Source organism: Podarcis liolepis, assembly GCF_965112155.1.
Source record: "Podarcis liolepis genome assembly, chromosome: 2".
NCBI classification, from domain to species: domain Eukaryota; kingdom Metazoa; phylum Chordata; class Lepidosauria; order Squamata; family Lacertidae; genus Podarcis; species Podarcis liolepis.
Genome location: NC_139555.1, coordinates 121,200,210 through 121,223,640, shown reverse-complemented (window position 1 = coordinate 121,223,640; position 23,431 = coordinate 121,200,210). Strand labels below are relative to the sequence as shown.

The following is a 23,431-nucleotide window of genomic DNA, read 5'->3' as shown; positions in this document are numbered from 1 at the left end:
GCGTTTGGCCGGCCCTTCGCTAGACAAAAGTCCATAGGGAAATCTCCGGGACAGCGGGGAAGCGCAGCGCGTCTTCCCCACTGTCCTCGGACCTCCTCCAAAGCCTGGCGGTGGGGCAGAGAGATCTCCTCCTGCCGCCGAGGAGTGCTCTCCGCCCCACCGCCAGCCTTCAGAAGGCTGCTCCGAAGCCTGGCGGTGGGGCGGAGAGACCTTCTCCCCACGCCAGCCTTCGGATGGCTGTTCTGAAGACTTGTGGTGGGAGCAGTGGCGTAGCGTGGGGGGTGCAGGGGGGGCCTGCCGCACCTGGCGCAACATCTGGGTGGGGCACGGAAGAGACTCAAATGCTAAAATCCACGGGTTAGGGGGTGCAAATTACTTGCCTTGCCCCGGGTGCTGAGAACCCACGCTACGCCACTGTTCTGTACTTAACCTGAAACTGTTCTTAACCTGAAGCACCACTTTAGCTAATGGAGCCTCCCGCTGCCGCCGCACAATTTCTGTTCTCATCCTGAAGCAAAGTTCTTAACCCGAGGTAATATTTCTGGGTTAGAGGAGTCTGTAACCTGAAGCGTATGTAACCTGAAGCGTATGTAACCCGAGGTACCACTGTAATCCAATTCCCTCTCTCTGACTCTAACCCACTCTGGTTCCTATGCCCCCCACCCACAAGAAACCAACCGAACTAACGGTCTCTCTGTTTCCAACTGTCTTCCCCAACTGTCTAAACCTTTGGCTAAGCCTTTTAAAAAGAGGTAGGCTCAGTGGCGTAGCGTGGGGGGTGCAGGGGGGGCCGGCCGCACCGGGCGCAACATCTGGGGGTTAGGGTTAGGGAGCGCAAATCCATGGGTTAGGGGGCACAAATTACTTGCCTTGCCCCGGGTGCTGACAACCCACGCTACGCCACTGGGTAGGCTCCGCCTCTGGGCTTTGCTATTGGTCTCCCTATTAATCCTTCTCTGCCCCTGTACAGACATTTTCAAAAGGACGGGCAAACGCCACACCCATTCATCCCACTCGAGGGGGATCGGAGCCACCTGTGCAAAGAGACAGGCACAAAACAGTCCGCTTCCACCACTGAAATGATCTGGGAAGCCTTTGAAGCATGGGAGAAGCCACGGATCAGGGATCTCAGTCACCCAGGTGAGTAAACTGGTCACTTTTGTGAAACTAAGTGGGCGCATTGCCATTCCATCAGATGCATGAATATTATTATTTTTTAAAAAAATTCTCTTTGCAAACCGCTTGGAGTTTTGTTTTGTTTTTTAATCAAATGATGTATACATGTTGTGAAATAACTAAATATATGAATAAATAGAACAGCACACTCGGGCTTTCTCTTGGCAAAAAGGAAAGGGGCTGGTTTCAACCAGGAGGGAAGCAGAACTTCCTGGGACTCTTAGCTTTCCTCTTCTTTCTTTTCTTTTTAAAAAAGCATCAAGTTACCAGTCCCTAAGGGACTTGGGTGGCGCTGTGGTCTAAATCACAGAGCCTAGGGCTTGCTGATCGGAAGGTTGGCAGTTCAAATCCCCGTGACGGTGAAGGGACGGGATACCCAAACCCGGCCGGTGAAATCACCCCAGGCCTCAAAACTGTCCAAAACTCCTTTTGTCTTCTAAAAATCCAAAACAGCTTTTCTCTGCTCTCCTCTGCTCTATCACAAGATGCTGTGGCAAAAGGCAAAATGTTACTTTTAAAGGCTAGTGAATAGACTTTGTCATTGCCAAGAATACTCAGGCCTGAGAAACGAACATTATCTCATTCAGTTGCAACACCTTTGGACATGTTGAACCGTTCTCATTCCCCGTTCCTGGGAAGGGTGCCAAGAGTCGACAATAGTCCCAAGACAGCTTTCTGTACATGCTCAGGAAGCTCAACATGGGGCAGGACTCCTGAGGGAGGAGAAAGGGGGAGGGAACTGGAAAGGGGTATATATGCTTGTGCACATGATTGTGAACTCGTGCATGCTTTCTGTGACTTATCACACTTGCTCCTTCTACCAGTTCATGGATGGTAGAAATAAAACCTTTTTCTCCGAAACTATTCCGTGAGTGTCTGTTGACTCCCACTTCCCTTTCCCAGGCGCAATATTTTTCCCACCCGAGGGCAAAGCCTCATAAGGCTACAACGGGGTGAGCTCCCGTTGCTCTGTCCCAGTTCCTGCCAACCTAGGAGTTTGAAAGCACGTCAAAGTGCAAGTAGATACAGTGGTGCCCCGCAAGACGAATGCCTCGCAAGACGGAAAACTCGCTAGACGAAATAGTTTTCCGTTTTGGAGGTGCTTCGCAAAACGAATCTCCTATGGGCTTGCTTCGTAAGACGAAAATGTCTTGCGAATTCCTGCGGGGTTTTTTTCCTCCCCACCCCCTTTTTCTAAGCCGCTTATCAGCTGATCCAATAAGCTGATAAGCCGCTAAAAGCCGCTAATAGCGCTAATAGCGCTAATCCGCTAATCCGTCAATGTGCTTGCTTCGCAAGACAAAAAAACCGCTAGACGAAGAGAATCACAGAACGGATTCTTTTCGTCTTGCGAGGCACCACTGTAAATAGGTACCACTCCGGCGGGAAGGTAAACGGCGTTTCCATGCGCTGCTCTGGTTCGCCAGAAGTGGCTTAGTCGTGCTGACCACATGACCCGGAAGCCCACTTCCATATCTGCCTTGGCAGGTTAGATCCCCTTTTCATTTCGGCTAATAGGGGCTAAGTTAAAGCCCTCTTTGGAAAAGATGTGGGGAATAAGCTGCTGAGAAATTTGACTGTTGGAATCAAGGTTAGTGATGAAATTAATTCCTGTCATAGAGGAGAATCAGAAGAGGAGACGGGTAGCTGTCTATGTTTCTATAGTTCTGGTCTCTGTTCTGCCCTCATTATCCTGCACATTTTTTATTTTTTTAAACCAATTTTATTATTATTATTATTATTATTAGAGTTTATAAAGAGAAATACAAAACTTAATACCAAATCTCTTTTTTTAGCCAACTTTAATCTAAGTTTTCATCTATTATTTATTTGTTGAATTAATATACCGCCCTAAACCCAGAGGTCTCAGGGCAGTTCAATGAAATAAATGAAATGAAATGAAAACATAGAGGAAAAGGAAAAGTAAAGAAAGAGGGGGAAAAGAAAAAACTAAGAAGAAACAGAAAAGAGCTTCAAAGAGACAATGGGAAAGATAAATTATAGAAATTAAAATGCTTCCGATATGTCCAATCAATATAAACAATAATCACTTCTGCATGTTCTGGAACAGGAAAGGGAGCTTTTCTCAGCCGGAGAGGGAGATCCCTAGGACTTTTCTGCAGTCTCTTGATCCCCCTCCTTTGCTTCAGCCTCAGAGTCTGAACTGCTCTCTGTCCCTGGCTTTCCCTGCTCACTAAAGCCTGTTGCCCCTTCAACATCCGACACACCCTTCCCACACTTCTCCCTCTGACCTCTCCTTGGTGTTCCATCACCAATCCCCAGGCTCTTCTGGGGTTTCCCTTGGGGGTTCCCTGGCTGGGGGCTCCCACCACTCCTGGGAGCCAGTGTGGTGTAGTGGCTAAGTGTGGTAGACTTGTAATCTGGGGAACCGGGTTCGTGTCTCCGCTCCTCCACATGCAGCTGCTGGGTGACCTTCGGCTTGTCACACTTCTGTGAAGTCTCTCAGCCCCACTCACCTCACAGAGTGTTTGTTGTGGGGGAGGAAGGGAAAGGAGATTGTTAGCCACTTTCAGACTCCTTAAGGGGAGTGAAAGGTGGGATATCAAGTCCAAACCTCCTCCTCCTCCTCCTCCCTCCTCCTCCTCCTCCTCCTCCTCCTCCTCCTCCTCCTCCTCCTCCTCTTCTTCTTCTTCTTCTTCTTCTTCTTCTTCTTCTTCTCTTTGTCCAGCCATTCCCTGACATCTCGCACCTCCCGCTCGCTGCTAGGGATCTACATCCATGCACCACAGCTTTGGACCAGTACACCATTCAATTCCTCAACTGGAAATATCAGGAGGCTGCAAATCCTAGACTCATCAAGTTGGAAGGGACCCGAGGGTCATCAAGTCCAACCCCCTCCAATGCAGAAATATTTCGCTCAACTTGGGACTCGAACCCACAACCCTGAGATTCAGAGTTTCGTGCTCTACCTTTGCCGGGAAATTAAAGTCTCCATTTCAGGGAGGGGGGGGGAGAGTCAGGAAGCTTGTGGAAGTGCTGTGACGTGCCCCTTGGGTGCATGGCAGCTGTGACCCTTGCAGCCCAGGGGCCCAGCTACAAATCACGAACCTGCACAATAAGCTTCCTTCTCCAAATGGGCTGCAGGGCCATCTCGCAGTAGCTGCATGGAAGATGCGGGCAGCCGCCAGAGGAGCAGCGTTCGAATCTCGCTGGGCGCATTTCGCAGCAGGCAACCGGCCTTGTGCCAGCAAGCGGAGATGTTTGGTTATCGTGGGCAAGAGTCCTCTCCTTCCAAAGCCACCACGGGGTGCAAACACCTGGCATCCCAGAAGAGGCGCATTTGCACTCCCTGCCAGAGGGTGCAACTCTCCCCTTGCTGCTTTGAATGAAGGGGCCCATTCCACCAAGCAAAGCGGTTTTCACGTTAGGTATAATTGGTTTAACTCACACTGAAATGCGAATGCCTATGTGTTGGGGCTATATTAAAAGAAGAAGTGTCATCTCTGAGTTTTAACCAGTTGACAAATGAACTGGTTGTTGTTCTCAAGAAGGTAAGAGGTGAGTGTATAACCTTAGATCACATGTGAGGTTATCGTATTGCAAATCTGCTAACTTGGAAGGGTGATGGCTCTTTCTCTGTTCTCAAACTCCATGGAGTAACGACTTCCCTTCATTGGGGGTTTTTTAAAGCAGAGGTTGGATGGCCATCCGTCATGGATGCTTTAAGTTGAGATTCCTGCATTGCAGGGGGTTGGACTAGATGACCCTTAGGGTCCCTTCCAACTCTACAATTATTTGATACAATGTAAATGGCTTGTCAGGAGCACAGCCTTGGGGGCTGAAATGCCAGAATGCTGGCAATGAAGCCTGTGTGAGAGAAAGAGCTATGTTTGCTCGCTCTGATTATAAGTTTATTTTATTTGTAAGATGCGGAGCCCATGCTGGACAGCACAAGATATTATACGGATATTTTGAATATCTCTTTGATGCTCTTGTTACGTTTTTAAAGAAAGTTCTGTAAGTCAAAGTTTGGGTCGGGACAATGCTTCATTCCCAAAGGACTCAGTTTTTATGCATCCAGTCTGTTCAAACTGCGCAATATCAGTATCTGCAATATTCCATACCACCCAAAGTCTTGTGGGCCAAAAGAGCCACATTTTTCAGGGGCAACAACTGGTTGCAGTCCATCTTTTCGGAGAAAATCAGGATCCACATTTCTTCGGGGCGGCCAGCAAAAGAGCTTCACGTGTGGACCAGATCAGGATCTGAATTTCTTCAAGGCTTGCTTGGCCAAAGAGCGACAGTCCCCAGGCATAGTAATAATAATAATAATAATTTATTATTTATATGCCGCCCATCTGACTGGGCTGCCCCAGCCACTCTGGGCAGCTGCCATAATAAATTTTAAAAGCACAACATCACACACTAAAGATTTCCCTGAACAGGGTCACCCAAGTGCGATTCGCGGGTGGTGACTTCTTGGATCCCCTTGACAGGAGGAAAAAAGACCCAGAGGGGGAAAGGGGGCTTCTGTCGGTCACCAGTCCAGGCTCTCCTTTTGGCTGGTAATCTTCGGGCTCTTTTCGCCGTAGAACTGGGAGAACCAACGACGGTGCCTCTGGATCGCCCCATCTTCCTTCACCAGAAGCGGTTTGGAGAGGTACTGTTTGTGGTTCCATATCATGACGTCCCGCTCAAACTGAAAAAGGAGACCAACAAAGAAAGAAAAGTCACTCCATTCCAACGATCACGGCAGTAGAGTGACAGGCGTCTGCAGATCAGTCATAGGATTGTAGAGTTGGAAGGGACCTTGAGGGTGCAAACCCCTGCAACAGGTACAGGACAACAGGAATACCCTCACCATTCAGCCCAGACACTGAGGTCCAGCGTTGAGGGCCTTCTGGTGGTTCCCTCACTGCGAGAAGTGAGGTTACAGGGAACCAGGAAGAGGGCCTTCTCGGTGGTGGCACCTTCCCTGTGGAACACCCTCCCTTCAGATGTCAAGGAAAGAAACAACTATCTGAGTTTTAGAAGACATCTGAAGTCAGCCCTGTTCAGGGAAGTTTTTTATGTTTGATATTTTATCGTGCTTTTAATATCCTGTTAGAAGCCGCCCAGTGGCTGGGGAGGCCTGGCCAGATGGGTGGGGTATAAGTAGTAAATTATTATTATCATTATTTTATAATGATAATTTGTGCGGGGTTGGGGTTGTGCAGAGTTGTTAAGGCAGCAGAGAGCATTGTTGGCTGCCCACTCTCCACCTTAGAGCAGATTTATGCCACAAGGTGCCATAGGAAGGCACTGGACATAGTAAAAGATCCATCGCATCCTGGTCACTGTCTCCTCGAGCTCCTGCCGTCGGGACGGAGATACAGGACGATGAAGACAAGAACAAGCCGTCTTAAGAACAGCTTCTTCCCCAGAGCGATCTCGGCCCTGAATGGGAAGCCTGGACTTTGAAAGTCATCTAATCTTCCTCGCTGTATTATACTGTATTGTTTTAATTAGTGTTTTTATAGTTGTTTTGATTTTGTGTGGAGTGCCCTACCTGGGTGGATGGAGCAGCCAAGTAATTTCGTTGTCCTCGAGAGGAGGCAATGACAATAAAGATATTATTATTATTATTATTATTATTATTATTATTATTATTATTATGGATAGCTCAGTTGGCGAGAGCATGGCGTCTATAATGCCAAGGTTGCAGATTCAATCGCTGTAAGGGACAGCGGCATCTTCCTGCATGGCAAGTGGTTAATGATCCTCAGCGTCACTTCTTATTCTACAGTTGGAGGTTTCCCTGATATAAGAATCTGCATGCAGTTCTCTGAACTGAGACAGAGTGCGGAGAGAAGCACAAAACCTGCACTGAGATGCAGCTGGCAGAGAACGGGGATGGAGTGCAGGAGTTCTTTTGATAGACTTTGCCCTGCCTTTGATAGACTTTGCCCTGCACCCAGGGTTCAAAATCCACCAGCTGCGTTTTGCAACAGGCGCAGGTCCACTTGCAACCACGCCGAAATCTCAGGGTGCCAGGATAGTGATTAACATCTCCATCTGGCTGCCCCCCAGATTAATAATAATAATAATAATAATAATAATAATAATAATAATAATAATGAGTTTGACCAAACTGCGGGAGACAGTGGAAGACAGGAGTGCCAGGTGTGCTCTGGTCCATGCGGTTATGAAGAGTCGGACACGACTAAACAATAATAACAACAACAATAATAATAATAGCAAAAAAATGTGCCTAAACATTCCACAGTGTAAGCCGTCACCCAGGTTTAAGGTGCCATTTGGCGACTCGCTTATGTATATGAGTTTCTAACAGTGGAAATTATTATTAATAATACAGTCAAACCTCGGCTCCCAAACGCCTCCCTTTTGGAAAGTTTCAGCTCCCGAATGCCCAGAAGTAATTGCTCTGGTTTTCGAACGATTTTCGAACTCCGGGGTTTTTCCCCCTTTTTTTTCTCCACTGACTTTGCCAACCGCCTTTTGATCCTCGGTTGTCGTTCAGAAGTCGAACAGTCTTCCGGAATGGATTACATTCGACAACCAAGGTTTGACTGTACAGTGGTACCTCGGGATAAGAACTTAATTCGTTCTGGAGGTCTGTTCTTAACCTGAAACTGTTCTTAACCTGAGGTACCACTTTAGGTACCACCTGAGGTACCACTTTAGCTAATGGGGCCTCCTGCTGCTGCCGCGCAATTTCTGTTCTCATCCTGAAGCAAAGTTCTTAACCCGAGGTACTATTTCTGGGTTGGCGGAGTCTGTAACCTGAAGTGTCTGTAACCTGAGGTACCACTGTACATTCAACAACCGAGGTTTGACTGTAATACTAATAACAATCAATTATTTTAAAAGGCACCTAGACGTTCCATGTTGGCCACTGTTGCCTATGCTTAAGGTGGCATTTGGCAATCTCATATATATGAGATTATTGTTAGTATAAATTTCACTGCAAAAACAAACAGTGCCTCAACATTCTTCAGGGCCGACCATCACCCAGGTTGAAGATGCCATTTGGCGATTCTCTTCCCTGTGTTTCTGATGTTGCCTGACCCCTTTGTCAGGGGTGCAGGTCTGGCTGGCTTTCCAGCCCACGGGAAGGTCTCGTTCTCCCCCCCCCCCCACGGCTTGGGTGCCCCCTGCTGGCACTCCCTACCTGGCTGCACTCTGCCCGGAGGATCATCTTGGCGATGAAGGTGGGAACGTTCTTCTGGAAGTATATTCGGTGGATCACCTGCTGCATGAGGGGCTGCACGGGGGTGACGCTTTGGACGATGATTCCTTGGCCCAGGAGGGGAAACCGAAGGACGAGGAAGACCAAACTGGGCCCCACCTGCAGGGGGCGAGAGAGAGACTGTCAACCAGCTTGGAGGCAACCTCACGGACTATCAAGCTTATCATATGTGGTGGACTTGTGATAAAGTGAAGAGATTCTGGGAGCCAATCTACAATGAACTAAAGAAAATATTAAAATATACCTTCTCCAAAAGACCAGAGGTGGTTTTTTTTGCTTGGTCTGATGAGAAAGGAGAAAGGACCAAAGGCTATTCATGTATGCCACAGCCACTGCAAGGACTTTGGTGGCTCAAAACGGGAAATCACAAGAAGTTCCTACCATTGGGGAGTGGCAGTCGAAAATGACAGACTACGTGGAATTGGCCAAATTGACAGGAAGGATCCGGAACCAGGACGACCAGAGATTCCAGGACAATTGGAGTAAATTTACTGAGTATTTAAAAGACGGTTGTAAAAACTTAAAATCACTAGCAGGACTGAAGTAACTCCTACAATGTAAAATAGATAAGATGTGAGAATTTAATACTCGAAAAAAATGTGATTGTTGTTTAGTCGTTTAGTCGTGTCCGACTCTTCGTGACCCCATGGACCAGAGCACGCCAGGCACTCCTGTCTTCCACAGCCTCCAGCAGTTTAGTCAAACTCATGCTGGTAGCTTCGAGAACACTGTCCAACCATCTCATCTTCTGTCATCCCCTTCTCCTTGTGCCCTCCATCTTTCCCAGCATTATGGTGTTTTCCAGGGAGTCTTCTTTTCTCATGAGGTGGCCAAAGTATTGGAGCCTCAGCTTTACGATCTGTCCTTCCAGTGAGAGCTCAGGGCTGATTTTTAATTTCGTGACTGCTGTCACCATCTGCAGTGATCATGGAGCCCAAGAAAGTAAAATCTCTCACTGCCTCCATTTCTTCCCCTTCTACTTGCCAGGAGGTGATGGGACCAGTGGCCATGATCTTCGTTTTTTTGATGTTGAGCTTCAGACCATATTTTGCGCTCTCCTCTTTCACCCTCATTAAAAGGTTCTTTAATTCCTCCTCACTTTCTGCCATCAAGGTTGTGTCATCTGCATATCTGAGGTTGTTGATATTTCTTCCGGCAATCTTAATTCCGGCTTGGGATTCATCCAGCCCAGCCTTTCCCATGATGAAATCTGCATATAAGTTAAATAAGCAGGGAGATAATATACAGCCTTGTCGTACTCCTTTCCCAATTTTGAACCAATCAGTTGTTCCATATCGTAGCTTCTTGTCCCACATAGAGATTTCTCAGGAGACAGGTGAGGTGAGGTGATCAGGCACTCCCATTTCTTTAAGAACTTGCCATAGTTTGCTTTTGCATAGTCAATGAAGCAGAAGTAGATGTCTTTCTGGAACTCTCTAGCTTTCTCCATAAACCAGCGCATGTTTGCAATTTGGTCTCTGGTTCCTCTGCCCCTTCAAAAAAATGTGATAAGGGATACCAACTGGAGGGAAGTCATAGTCCGGCAGAGCAAAAGGGTTTCTATTTTGATGAATGTATGGATTGTATGGAAAGAAAGATTATGTAAAGAAAACAATAAAAATTATTTGAAGAAAAGAAAAAGAGAACACCAAGGTTGCAGGTTCGAACCCCATCTGGGACAGCTGCCTTGACGGGGGTTGGACTGGATGACCCTCAGGGTCCCTTCCAACTCAACAGCTCTAGGAGTCTGTTGCTCAGCTGCTGCTGTTCAGAGGCATCCTGGTCCTCTGACCTACATAGCAAGCCAAGCCAGAAAGAGAATCTGCCTTGGGGAGGGCAAGGCATAGTGCCTTCAACCAGCCTGGCCAGGTCACTGAACGAGAGAGAGAGAGAGAGAGAGAGAGAGAGAGAGAGAGAGAGAGTATAATGTATAAATCAAATCAAATCAAATCAGTGTTGGAAATGTAAAGAGAAAGAAGGTTTTTTTTTAGCATATGTGGTGGTCTTGTAGTAAGGCTAAAGCTTACTGGGAAATGATATATAATGAAATGAAAAGGATGATTAAAGTAACGTTCCTAAAAATAAAAATCTCTTGGGAATATGGGACAGAACTATCTGAACTGTATAGAAACTTATTCATGTATGCTACTACAGCGGCAAGAATGTTACTCGACCAGAAATGGAAAGAAAAAGTCCCAGCAGAAGAATGGATACAAAAACTTATTCAGAAAAAGGCAAAACCTTGCTGAATTTTTACAGATACGTTGTAAACAGATATAAACATTGGCAGGTTGTTGTAATAACCTGCAGTTTCATGAGAGCATATATTTAAAGAAGGTGAATAAATGAACAAATTAAGTGAATTTGGACACGCAGAAGATATTAAAAATAAATTTAAGGAACTGCAGAAAGTGAGGGAAGGAAGTCAACTTTTGAAATGTCAAAATAATTGTAAAATCAGTGAAATGCAGAAATCTGAAAGGTATAAATAAAAATTTAAAGAGAGAAAGAGAGAGAAAGGGGAAGAGGGAAGGAGGAAGACTCCTGGGTCCCTCTTGCCAAATTTACAAACCAAAAGACATATTGACAGCTCCATTAGTGAGAGATCCGCTCCACTTCCCAATGGGGAGGAGTTGTGGTGAACCACATGGCCACCCACTCCCCTCAATGGGGGGGGGCAAAGTCCTACATCCCCTGGAGGTTCCCAGCCATGTCATTCTCCTGCCAGCCAATCCGCTGGCCGGGCCCCATTTAAACTGAGATACGAGCAAGAGAGCTTCCTCTTGGCTCGCTTCCTTGATCTCCTGCCCTCCTCCCTATTTTCAGGTTTCGAATTTGACTATGCTATGGACCTTGGTTGGTCGCCGTTGAGGGGCCTGGTAGGAATTTTTCCACTTGGCAAATGGGCCATTTGGTTTTCTCCTACCTCGTAGCAATTACAAATAACTTTGTAAGGTGGTTAGGCATTGGTTGATCTTATGACGGGGGAGGTGAGGTGTGGCCATCACCTGCCCCTCCAAGCTTAAGGGTATTCCGTTAAAAGAATCTGGGGGTGTGGATCTTGTCCAAAGTCCGGGACTGGGCTAGGGCCATGGCACAACCCCGTCGGGAACCCAGGGTTTGCATTGACGGGTTTCCCCCTACCAGTGGTTGACCCTTGCTGAACTCCCTGCGTGACGGACAGGAGTCAGATATGTTGTTATTGTTTAGTCATTTAGTCGTGTCCGACTCTTCTTGACCCCCTGGACCAGAGCACGCCAGGCACTCCTGTCTCCCGCAGTTTGGTCAGACTCATGCTGGTAGCTTCGAGAACACTGTCCAACCATCTCGTCCTCCGTCGTCCCCTTCTCCTCGTGCCCTTCATCTTTCCCAATATCAGGGTCTTTTCCAGGGAGTCTTCTCTTTTCATGAGGTGGCCAAAGTATTGGAGCCTCAGCTTCAGGATCTGTCCTTCCAGTGAGCACTCAGGGCTGGTTTCCTTAAGAATGGATAGGTTTGATCTTCTTGCAGTCCATGGGACTCTCAAGAGTCTCCTCCAGCACCAGAATTCAAAAGCATCAATTCTTTGGCGATCAGCCTTCTTTATGGTCCAGCTCTCACTTCCATACATCACTACTGGGAAAACCATAGCTTTAACTATACGGACCTTTGTTGACAAGGTGATGTCTCTGCTTTTTAAGATGCTGTGATATAGTCAGGTCAATTCCAATGCCTAAGCCAATAGTTGTGGCCTAAATTTGCCCAATAACATTGACCTAATATCTGTGTCCTTGTGTCTTATTCATCAACGATGGGGTGGTTGCGGGGTCTCAGCACGCAACATGATGCTGAGAACGCCACGGTTGCAGTTTCGATCCCTGTATGGGACAGCTGCCTTGCTGGGGGTTGGAATAGAAGACCACTCCACAAATCCATGACAAGAGACAAGCCATACTCTCACATTTCTCCGCCTCTTTCTGTGATGCTTCTATGATGCTTTCAGGTGGTCTTTGGCTAAGAGGTCAGGCAATGTGTTTAAAAGCTATGACCCGATTTTGTTCTGGGTCTTCATCTCTGCTCTGGGATGTAATAGTGGAGATTCAGGGGGTTGGGATCTCCTCCAGCTTTACAGTCCTATGATTCTAGGATACTTAATTTCTGGGTCATGGGTTCAAATCCCACCTTGGGCCAAAGATTCCTGCCATGTGGGGGGTGGGGCTGAACCAGATGACCATAGAAAAAGTCGAGAAAGAACACAGCGTACAAACCAGCCTCTTACAGCCTCTCCTCGCCACAGACTGTACCTGCCAGGCGGAAACACTCAGGTCCATGAAGCTGAAGTGCTTTCCGAAGAGAGTTACGTTGTGCTTCAGCTGCAAGCGGGAACAGTGCGCGTTGGGCTCCGCATCAGGGTGCCAATCTGCCTGCGGAAGAAAAATGGTAGAGTCATAGAATTGCCGAGTTGGGAGAGTGATCTGGCCCAACCCCCTGCGAGACAGGAATCTTGACCCTGAGATACAGAGTCTCATGCTCTTCCGACTGAGCTACTGGGTGGGACCTGCAAGGGTCATCCAGCCCAACCCCACTCAAAGCAGGAAACATTGGCCCAGCATGGAGCTTGAACCCACCACCCAGAGTTTTGGAGTCTCATTTTCTTCCACTAGCAACCGAGCTAGAAATTATTGACTTTGGCGTTCAACTTGGCCAAGGTAACCCCAACCCTCCTTTCATAGAATCAGAGAGTTGTCAAGCGGGAATGGTCCCCCCAAAGGTCATCTGGTCCAACCCCCGGCAATGTAGGAATGATATTTGTGCTTCAAACGCTGGGTCCCCCCGGGGGAGCCTCCTTTACCTGCCAGTGGTGCCGGAAGAAAGTCCAGAAAGGGGAGACCATGTAGCGCAGGTCGGCTCCACTCAGGAAAGCGTGGCGGTGGAGGAAGGAGAGGTGGGCCGTATCCGCTCCGTTCTCTGGGATCTCCTGGCATGGAGACAGGACAGAGCTGCCTGGAACTTTGCAGAGCCTCTGCTAGTTGGAAGGGGCCCCCCAAAGGTCATCCATCCCAACCCCCACTCAAACATATAATAAAATAATAATAATAATAATAATAATAATAATAATAATAATAATAATAAATATTTATTTATACCCCGCCCTTCCCTGTTCAAAAACTGGATGGCATCCAAGATGAGCATCCAACCTCTGCTTCAAAACAAGGAAGGAGAGTCCACAACCTCCAGAGACCCTTCCAAGGGGCTGGCTTGGTCTTAAACAGTCCCCCCACCCCTTTTTTTTACCAATGAAATTTATTATTATTATTATTATTATTATTTGCTATTTTCCACCAATGATATTATTATAAATAATTACAATAATAACAATTTCATTTCTATAGCACTTTATATTTTAAAGGGAAAAATCTCCAGGCTGTTGACAACCCATTAAGGAATCAAATCCAACGGTCCAGAATAAAATAATTTCAAGCTTCAAGGAAATCTCCCATTGCCAGTTCAGTGCAACAATAAAGGTAAAAAAACCAAAATTCAGTCCTGCTGGACTTTATAACATAATTGTAGAAGACAATTTTGAGCGTGCCTTTCCAAAAGTAGACAGTTGCCTTCATATGTTTTTAACATTAACTGCCTCGGCCCAGTATACCTGAAGGAGCGTCTCCGCCTCCATTGTTCAGCCCAGACACTGAGGTCCAGTGCTGAGGGCCTTCCGGCGGTTCCCTTGCTGCGAGAAGCCAAGTTACAGGGAACCAGGCAGAGGGCCTTCTTGGTGGTGGTGCCCACCCTGTGGAACGCCCTCCCACCAGATGTCAAGGAAATAAACAACTATCTGACTTTTAGTAGACCTTAGGCAGCCCTCTAGGGAAGTTTTTAACGTTTGATGTTTTATCACATTTTAAATATTCTGTTGGGAGCCAGCCAGAGGGATGGGATATAAATAATAAATTATCATCATCATCTAAGAAAGGGCCCCCCTCCATCTCATCACCTCTCAAGACTTGCACGAGACCTCAATAATATCAGCAAATAGGAAACGTTTGTCTCCAATTGGAGGTTGTCAATATCAGCTGTGATGCTGCCAGCTCCCTGGTGTCGTCCCTCTTCCTTCCCCAGGTGAAAATTCACCTCCCATAAGCCTTTGCTCCCTGCTGCCTCTCACCAAGTTTTATCATGTTTTTAATATTTTGTTGGGAGCTGCCCAGAGTGGCTGGGGAGGGTTTAAGGTAAAGAGTAAAGGGACCCCTGACCATTAGGTCCATTTGTGGCCAACTCTGGGGTTGCGCCACTCATCTCGCTTTATTGGCCAAGGGAGCCGGCGTACAGCGTCCGGGTCATGTGGCCAGCATGACTAAGCCACTTCTGGCGAACCAGAGCAGCGCACGGAAACGCTGTTTACCTTCCCGCTGGAGCGGTACCTATTTATCTACTTGCACTTTTGTGCTTTCAAACTGCTAGGTTGGCAGGAGCAGGGACCGAGCAACGGGAGCTCACCCCGTCGCGGGGTTTCGAACCACCGAGCTTCTGATCGGCAAGTCCTACCCACAGCGCCACCCGCGTCCCTTGGGGAGGGTTTAAATATATTATTATTATTATTATTATTATTATTATTATTATTACTAGTACTATTATTATTATTATCATCATTATCATTATTATTCTGCTCTGCGTGGGCTTCCTCTCCACACACTCTCCAACCCCGCACAAATCCTGCCACCGAGCCTTACCAAGTGCCACCATCAGATCATACCATGACGCCTGCCCACCCCCCTCCCTCAGGACCCCCGACTCGTCACAGCGCCCTGCCTGGCTGTGCCCCCAAGCACCTCAATGTGCACGTTGACAAAGTGTTCGGTGAGGCCGCGGAAGGGGCACGGGCGCGGCAGGAACTCCTCGCGGTCAGGGACTCGCCACGTCGGGTCGATGCCGTCGCAGTGGTACCAGACCAGGATCATGTCGCTCACCTCGCACGACGGCCACACCTTGATCTTGGCGAATTCGGGCACTGCGGGGAGAGGAAGCAGGCGTCAGAGGCAGCCCGGTGGGACCCGTGTCTCCTGATTCAGATGAAGGCCAGAGAGCTCAGATGAACCGAGCTATACATCCGTGTTCAGCGCTTCCAGTGTGCTTGCGAACTGATATGGAAAAATCCTGGGGTGCAGATATACTGGGGAGCCACTCCCCGTGGGTCCCTTTGGTCAGCAAAAGAAGGAGTCACCAGCCAAGTTAAAGGAGCAAAATGGCGGCCAGTAAACCTGATCTTTAATTGTTGCAGGAAGGTTCAAATCACACCAAGAGTAGGAACTCCGCGCATAGGGTTGCGTGAACTTTTAAGACCTCTCCCCATTTCCCATAACACATTCATCAACAGCATCATCGAGACATCACAGATATGTCCGTAGGAGTGTTTTGTGTGTTTGGAAGGAACAAGAAGCCCCAACAAGAACAGACTGGCGTGACAAGCTACAAGAATTTGCTGAAATGGCGCAGTTAACAAATACCCTGAGAGGCAATTCAAAACAAAAAAATATGGGAAAGTGGGATAGATATAAAACATACATTCAAAAATACAGTAAAGGTTTGCTGTCTGTGCTAGCATTTGATTGACGTTGGAGTGAGACTGAGTTGAGAAATAAGACTAAGAGCACGTATTGATATAGGAATGTATTAGAAATATACATAATATGTATTAGAAATATGTATTAGAAATATATGTATTAGAAATATATGTATTAGAAATATGTAAAGAAATATACAATAATAAGAGTACATGGATTTGAAAAAAAGGAATATACAACGGGAAAGACAGGGAGTCTAGTGTGTTGGTATGTATATGATTGGGGTCTGTGTGTTTCCCCTCTTTGTTCTTTTTTGTTTGTTTCATTTTCCTTCTAGGTATATAAAATTTGTATATAATTCATGTATACATGTTGGAAATTATATTATACTAAGTCCTGTAATGTAATATGACGCTTACCGATGTAATATAAGAATGTTAACAAATAAATAAAATGCAAATTCAAGAAAATAAAATAAAAGAAGTGTTTGGTGTGTAGACACATGAGCCCACCGCCCACCCCTGTTCATCATCCTCGTTCCTGACACCTTTTAAGTACCGTATTTTTTGCTCTATAAGACTCACTTTTCCCTCCTAAAAAGTAAGGGGAAATGTGTGTGCGTCTTATGGAGTGAATGCAGGCTGCACAGCTATCCCAGAAGCCAGAACAGCAAGAGGGATTGCTGCTTTCACTGCACAGCGATCCCTCTTGCTGTTCTGGCTTCTGAGATTCAGAATATTTTTTTCCTTGTTTTCCTCCTCCAAAAACTAGGTGCGTCTTGTGGTCTGGTGCGTCTTATAGAGTGAAAAATACAGTACCTGCTTCCAGTGGCAGAGGAAGCTGCTTGGGCGCCTAGGGCAGCACGAGCCGCCCATAGGGGCAGGGCACACCGTGGGGCCTCTGGAGTCTGCCTGCCTCCAGAGTTGTAGCAAACCCAGGGGGTACCCGGTGTGGGATTTTTTTTTTTGTCACTCCCCCACCCCAGCTCGGGGTAGGCTTGGGAGTCGTGGACAGGTACCGAATGTCCGCCCCCCTTCCCACGCCTCTGCGCCCCCACCTCGCAACTCCCAACTACCCCGAGCCGTCGGCGGAAGGGGGGGGAGCTATGCTGCCTTGCCGGGGCGCTGGCAAAGCTATGTCCTCTCAGGAGCCACGGCTCCCGTCTGTCCGTCCCCCTCCCTCCCTCCTCAGCTCGCTGTAAAGCGGCAAAGTGGGAGCCGCTTATGGCAAGGCGGGGGGGGGGGGCCTCCAGCTAGTGGCTGCTGCTGGCAGTGGAGGGATCCCACTGCCATCCGTATGGTGCTCCAGCAGCCCCAGTGGCAAACCGCTATGTAAAGCCCATGTGCGACATTGCTACGCACAGCGCATGCATGCGACACTGTGCATGTGTTGTACGTAGTGGTTTGCCACTGGCGCCACCTGAGAGCCGTACAGACGGTGGCAAGATCCTCTGCTCGTAGCTGCAGTCGCGAACGGAGGATCCTCCACATGTGGCGGTGGCGGCACAATGGCTGCTCGCCCAGACAGAGGGAGGGCGCCATATGGGTCACTTGGCCCGGGCCTCCGATTCCAAAGGGGGCCTCGGTCAGCATATTTATCTGTATTTTCCATTTTGTCTTTATATGCAGGTTCAAGCCTTGAAATAAAATTATTTGTCAGCATAACCTTTGTGAAAATTATTTATATACTTACTTATTTATAAGGCTTCAGTTATCCCCACGGTAAAAAAAGGGGGGCACATTATCTACCTGGCCCAGGCCTCTGCCTGTCTCTGCAAGGCCCTGCTCACGCCGCTGCTGCACCCGGGTGGCAGGGCAAGCACCCCACAGAGTGCCATTTTGTTACCCTCCCAGACATGGAACCCAGGGCACACTGCCCCCCTGCCCCCACTTTGCGATGCCACTGCCTGCCTCCTCCCATTCAGCCTCCCTACAGCTGGGGGGGAGGCAGTGGGTGGACCGTGTGGGCAGCACAGAGCCTGCGTGCGGTAGCTCAGGCACGCAGCAGGCCCCACGGTGAGTGCCGCCTGGCATTTTGTCACCCCCCTCAGTGGTGACACCCGGGGCCGACCGCACCCACTGCAACCCCCTTCCTCCACCCCTGCCTGCTTCCTAAGAACAATAAAAGTATTTACACATTGCCCTAGCTGCAAGGCTTTCCCCACAATTCTCCTCTGAAAGTATCAGGGTTCGATCCACCATCCCAATGGATTTCTGTCTGGGGTTTGTGCTGCCCTTGATCGCCTCCTGCCTCCTATTGTGAGGCTACATTCCCACCTTATGGAGGGGCAAGGAGTGTGTGACCTTATGCTTAAGGGATTATGGAAGCAGGGGGACCCCAAGATTCCCCTCTTCCAGAGGAGTCATTAGCCATAGGAACCAAGGAAATCCATCAAACCATTGAATTTGGGCGATTATTTGATTCTATGTTGGATACTCAGGGGAAACAGTTATCTGCTTATTGCCACAATTTTATAGACTGCTTTTCTGAGACTCTTTGCTGTTGTGTAATATGGTGCCTGTGTCAAAGGTCATTGTCCTGGCCTTAGTTTGAGGCTGTGGTGGGGACTTGGGATTTGGGGGGAGTCATTTAATTGCCCCCCATTCCTGGTTTTAACAGAACCTATGCTTATCTTCAGGGATTTCTGCTTTGCCAGGCCCCAGGTGCAAAACACGTTCAGGGTTCAATGAGATGGCCAAAGGCGTCTCACCTTTCTCGGCGTACGGGATCCTGACACACTTGCCGCTCTCTCCGTCGAACTGCCAGCCGTGGAACGGGCACTCAATGCAGCTGCCCACTACCTGGCCTCCAATACCCAGGTTGGCGCCCAGGTGAGGGCAATAGGCATCCACCACACAAACTTTCCCATCCGAGTTCCGGAAGACGGCAAACTGCTCCCCTGCCGGAGGCAAAGAAAGAAGGCGGGATGAGGCCCAGGGAGCTAAGGCTGGCTCTTCTCTCAGCTAGGACAAAGGATTTGATTCTCAACCGGGTGGGGGAAGCCCAAAGAGAATCCCTAGATGTAAGGTTGCCATACAGTGGTGCCCCGCAAGACGAACGCCTCGCAAGACGGAAAACTCGCTAGACGAAAGGGTTTTCCGTTTTGGAGGTGCTTCGCAAAACGAATCTCCTATGGGCTTGCTTCGCAAGACGAAAATGTCTTGCAAGTTCCTGCGGGTTTTTCCCTCCCCCCCCTTTTCTAAGCCGCTAAGCCGCTTATCAGCTGATCCGATAGGCTGATAAGCCGCTAAAAGCCGCTAATAGCGCTAATCCGTCAATGGGCTTGCTTCGCAAGACGAAAAAACCGCTAGACGAAGAGAATCACAGAACGGATTCTTTGCGTCTTGCAAGGCACCACTGTATTTCATAAAGTGAAAATTCAGACACAAAAGTTGGGCAAAGTTGGGGAGGGGGTAAAAATGAGATTTTTTACCAATTTAATAGGAAAATTGGGTTGTCGTGTTCCCAGGTTTCAACCTCTGCTAAAAAGCCCCCAAGAAGTGAGAATGATTTCTTCACTCTTCGTCAAAAGCAATGGCTAGGCAAAGAATTATAGACACCAAGAGACGACAGGGATGCTTAAGGTGCCCCATCTACAAAATTGTAGAAATCGAGAGATATATAGCTGCACCAGCAGCATATCTCTTTTTTCTTGTGTCCAAAAATGCAAGAAGGGCTTTCACGCTTGCCAGAAGCTCGGCTCTGCCCTTGCAGGTCTTGGAAGGATCCTTTTAAGAAGTCCCATATGACCAGAGAATTTGCGCCTGTCCATTTGCCCTGAACACATATTTTTTAGATGTCCCTTTTATGATGAGGCACATAGAGAAACCATTGACCCCCTGCTGGTGAGGCTTGCTGATCTCCTGGTAAAGCAAAAATTCGATCTTCTCCTGTTAGGCAAAGGCCACAAGGCGACCCGGATTGTCGCCAGATTCTGCGCACAGATCTGTAGGCGCAGACCACCCCCCAATTCAATCTAGTTAAGAAAATTCCCAAACCCAGATCCACAGGCGACTTTGGGTCATTTCTCTAAGGTAGTCTATTTTAAAGTTTTTATGTGTTTATATGCCTATCACACTTTTAAACTTAAAATCCGTTGTTGTATATTGTTTTAAATGTCTGTTTTCCTACTGGGATTGTAGTACCATTTGTGTTTCTCAAGCTGGTCTCTGACCATAATAAATTTCATATTCATGTTCACTCTTTGTTGCTGAAGTTGCACTCAGCTCTGTCCTCTGTTTTGGTGGCTCATGTGAAAGGGGTCTAGGAGCATCAATGGACCACAAGCTTATCATGAGTCAACAGTGTGATGCGGCAGCAAAACAACAACAACAACAAACTAACGCTTTTCTAGGCTGCATCCACAGAAGTCTAGTGTCCAGATCCAGGGAAGTCATAATCCCACTCTATTCTGCCTTCGTCAGACCAAAGCTGGAATACTGTGTCCAATTCTGGGCACCACAATTTAAGGAGGACGTTGACCAGCTGGAAGATGTGCAGAGGAGGGCGACCAAGATGATCGAGGGCCTGGAAACCAAGCCTTAGGGGGGAGCTGGGTAAGTTTATCCTCAAAAAGAGGAGATAAGATTGGCATCTTCAAATATCTCAAGGGCTGTCACATGGAAGATGGAACAAGCTTGTTTTCTCCTGCTCCGGAGGGTAGGACCCAAACAAATTGATTCAAGTTGAAAGGAAGGAGATTCTGGCTTAACATCAGGAAGAGTTTTCTGCCAGGAAGAGCAGGGTGACCTCTCTCCTTCCTTGGAGGTTTCTTTTTTTTTTTAAGTAATATTTATTAAGATTTTAAAAACAAACATAGAATTATACAGTACAATTCACACAAATCATAACTAACAATTTAAAAAGGATAAAAAAGAGAATGAAAGAGAAAGAACACACATAGAAAAAAAATTATATAAACAAGAGGAAATAACAATAGTTAGATATATAAAAAAGAAAAACATAGAAAGTTTAAAATTTACTCCATCCTTCAATCATCCTTTATCTCATTGATTCTTTGACCTCTTCACACCTCCCCTTTTGTATTCCCATTTAAAAAGTCCTTTCAGCAAATCCTTACCCTCTGTCATTTTTCATAACTCTGTGTCATCACCTATTGTAAATATATATTTTTAAGTGTTAACAATCCATACTTGCATGCTCTTAAAAAACTTTTTACCAATACCACTTATTTTCCATCCAACATCATTTTAACATTCCTTAATTTTACAGTATTTCTGCAAGTAGTCTTTAAATTTCTTCCAATCTTCTTCCACCGACTCTTCTCCCTGGTCACGAATTCTGCCAGTCATTTCTGCCAATTCCATATAGTCCATCACCTTCATCTGCCACTTCCTTGGAGGTTTCTAAGCAGAGGTCGGATGGCCAGCTGTCATGGATGCTTAATTGAGTTTCCTGAATTGCAGGGGGTTGGACTAGATGACCCTTGAGGTCCCTTGCAGCTCTATGGTGGGAAAGGAAAGCTGTTTGAAAGGGGTGACTTAAGGAGAAGAGTCCCGGAATGAAGAAAACAGGATTTCAGCCTAAAGCCGTAATTTGGGCAAATGCCCGATTTAAACAAAAGAGAGGCTGTTGCAAAAACGAGGCGTGGAAAAATCTCGCGTCCACTTTGCTTGTGTGACACCCGGCGTATGATAAGACGCAGCTTCACGGTTGGAGAATATTCCCTAGAGCAAAACGCAGCTTGTTTTCTCCTGCTCTGGAGGGTAGGACTCGAACCGACGTCTGCAAGTTTTATCCAGCTCTGAGAGGAGGAGTGAGTCCGGGTGGGGCCAAACGGAGCCCATCCTGTTCACACAGCGGAGAACGAAAAGCAAAGTCTGCTATGCTCCATGGCTAGATATAGACTCATGGAATGGTTGGAAGGAACCCAAACCCTGCAGTGTGGGAATATGCAGCTGTCCCATACGGGGATCAAACCTGCAACCTTGGCGTTATCAGAAACACACTCTCACCAGCTGAGCATAAGGCTCTTAATCTCAGGGTCGTGGATTCAAGGCAAAAGATTCCTGCATTTGAGGGGGTGGGCTAGATGACCCTTAAAGGTAAAGGTCAAGGGACCCCTGACCATTAGGTCCAGTCGTGACCGACTCTGGGGTTGCGGCGCTCATCTCGCTTTACTGGCCGAGGGAGCCGGCGTACAGCTTCCGGGTCATGTGGCCAGCATGACTAAGCCGCTTCTGGCGAACCAGAGCAGTGCATGGAAACTCCATTTACCTTCCTGCCAGAGTGGTACCTATTTATCTACTTTGACGTGCTTTCGAACTGCTAGGTGGGCAGAAGCAGGGACCGAGCAACGGGAGCTCACCCCGTCACGGGGACTCAAACTGCCGACCTTCTGACTGGCAAGTCCTAGGCTCTGTGGTTTAACCCACAGCGCCACCTGCATCCCTGCAGATCCCTTAGGTCCCTTCTAACTCCACAGTTCTAACAGTCTGTTACTGCTATGCTTCATACGGCATAAAAATCCAATCAAACGGCTCAAAAACAGCAAGAGTAGCCGGCCCGATGACTCTGGGGAGCCCACAGTTGTGCAGAGATGCATAGCTTCTCCAGAGCTCAGAAATGACTTTGGATACGAGCTGCAGAATTCAGCTTTAAATAATAATAATAATCATCTGATATTGTAAATTTAATTGTAAAATTAGTAAAACTTCCCCAGAGCGCCATCTGTTGTGCATTGCAGGTTTGGGACTAGATGACCCCCTGGGCTTCTACAATGCTGGAGAGCTCACTTGGTTAGAGTGTGGTTGCTGAGAACACCAAAGTTGCAGCTTTGATCCCCGAATTGGGCAGCTGCCTCTTCCTGCGTAGCAGGGGCTTAGACTAGCTGACCCTCAACATAGGAGCCAACTATGCTTTGGCCCCCACAATCAGATATTTTAGGGGGCTGCCCCCCCCAAGTTGATAAGCATTGCCATTCAAACAGTGTTTGTGTATGTTTCCACTTTCTCTTGGAAAACCCGCTGTTTACCACTGAAACAGAACAAACATCCATCTTTGGAAAGCCTGGCTGATGCTTTTTGGTGCTGACCTTTAAAGCCCTAAACGGCCTCGGCCCAGTATACCTGAAGGACCGTCTCCACCCCGATCGTCCAGCCCGGACACTGAGGTCCAGCGCCGAGGGCCTTCTGGCGGTTCCCTCACTTCAAGAAGTGAGGTTACAGGGAACCAGGCAGAGGGCCTTCTTGGTGGTGGCACCCACCCTGTGGAACGCCCTCCCACCAGATGTCAAAGAGATAAACAACTACCAAACTTTTAGAAGACATCTGAAGGCAGCCCTGTTTAGGGAAGCTTTTAATGTTTAATATGTTATTGCATTTTAGTGTTCTGTTGGAAGCTGCCCAGAGTGGCTGGGGAAACCCAGCCAGATGGTCGGGGTATAAATAATAAATGATTATTATTATTATATTATGTGTGTGCACTGCGTCATGTGATCAATGATGTGGTCCTGCGCCCCCCAATATTTTATTCAAGTTGG

General features: G+C 47.6%; 1 protein-coding gene and 1 long non-coding RNA gene across 3 annotated transcripts in view; one reads left to right on the top strand and one right to left on the bottom strand.

The window, feature by feature from the left end:
• The first annotated feature begins 424 nt into the window (after positions 1 to 424).
• LOC310702077 lies at positions 425 to 17,610 on the top strand. Of its 2 annotated transcripts, XR_014523202.1 has the most exons (4): positions 425 to 756; positions 912 to 1,140; positions 13,759 to 13,890; positions 15,744 to 17,610. It is a non-coding gene; the product is annotated as an uncharacterized lncRNA (long non-coding RNA). The 2 variants fall into 2 exon arrangements; XR_014523203.1 differs by lacking the exons at positions 13,759 to 13,890; positions 15,744 to 17,610 and adding an exon at positions 2,548 to 2,899 and having other exon boundaries at positions 912 to 2,207.
• LOC310701706 (cholesterol 7-desaturase nvd-like) overlaps positions 5,036 to 23,431 on the bottom strand; it is a 28,375-nt gene continuing 9,979 nt past the window's right edge. Inside the window, exons 2-7 of the mRNA XM_083492993.1 lie at positions 18,641 to 18,829; positions 15,199 to 15,377; positions 13,218 to 13,343; positions 12,670 to 12,789; positions 8,309 to 8,485; positions 5,036 to 5,836 (exon numbers count right to left, since the gene is read on the bottom strand). Of these exons, the coding sequence (XP_083349119.1) occupies positions 5,675 to 5,836; positions 8,309 to 8,485; positions 12,670 to 12,789; positions 13,218 to 13,343; positions 15,199 to 15,377; positions 18,641 to 18,829 (953 nt within the window). The 3' untranslated portion in view covers positions 5,036 to 5,674. The remainder of the gene's footprint in view (positions 5,837 to 8,308; positions 8,486 to 12,669; positions 12,790 to 13,217; positions 13,344 to 15,198; positions 15,378 to 18,640; positions 18,830 to 23,431) is intronic.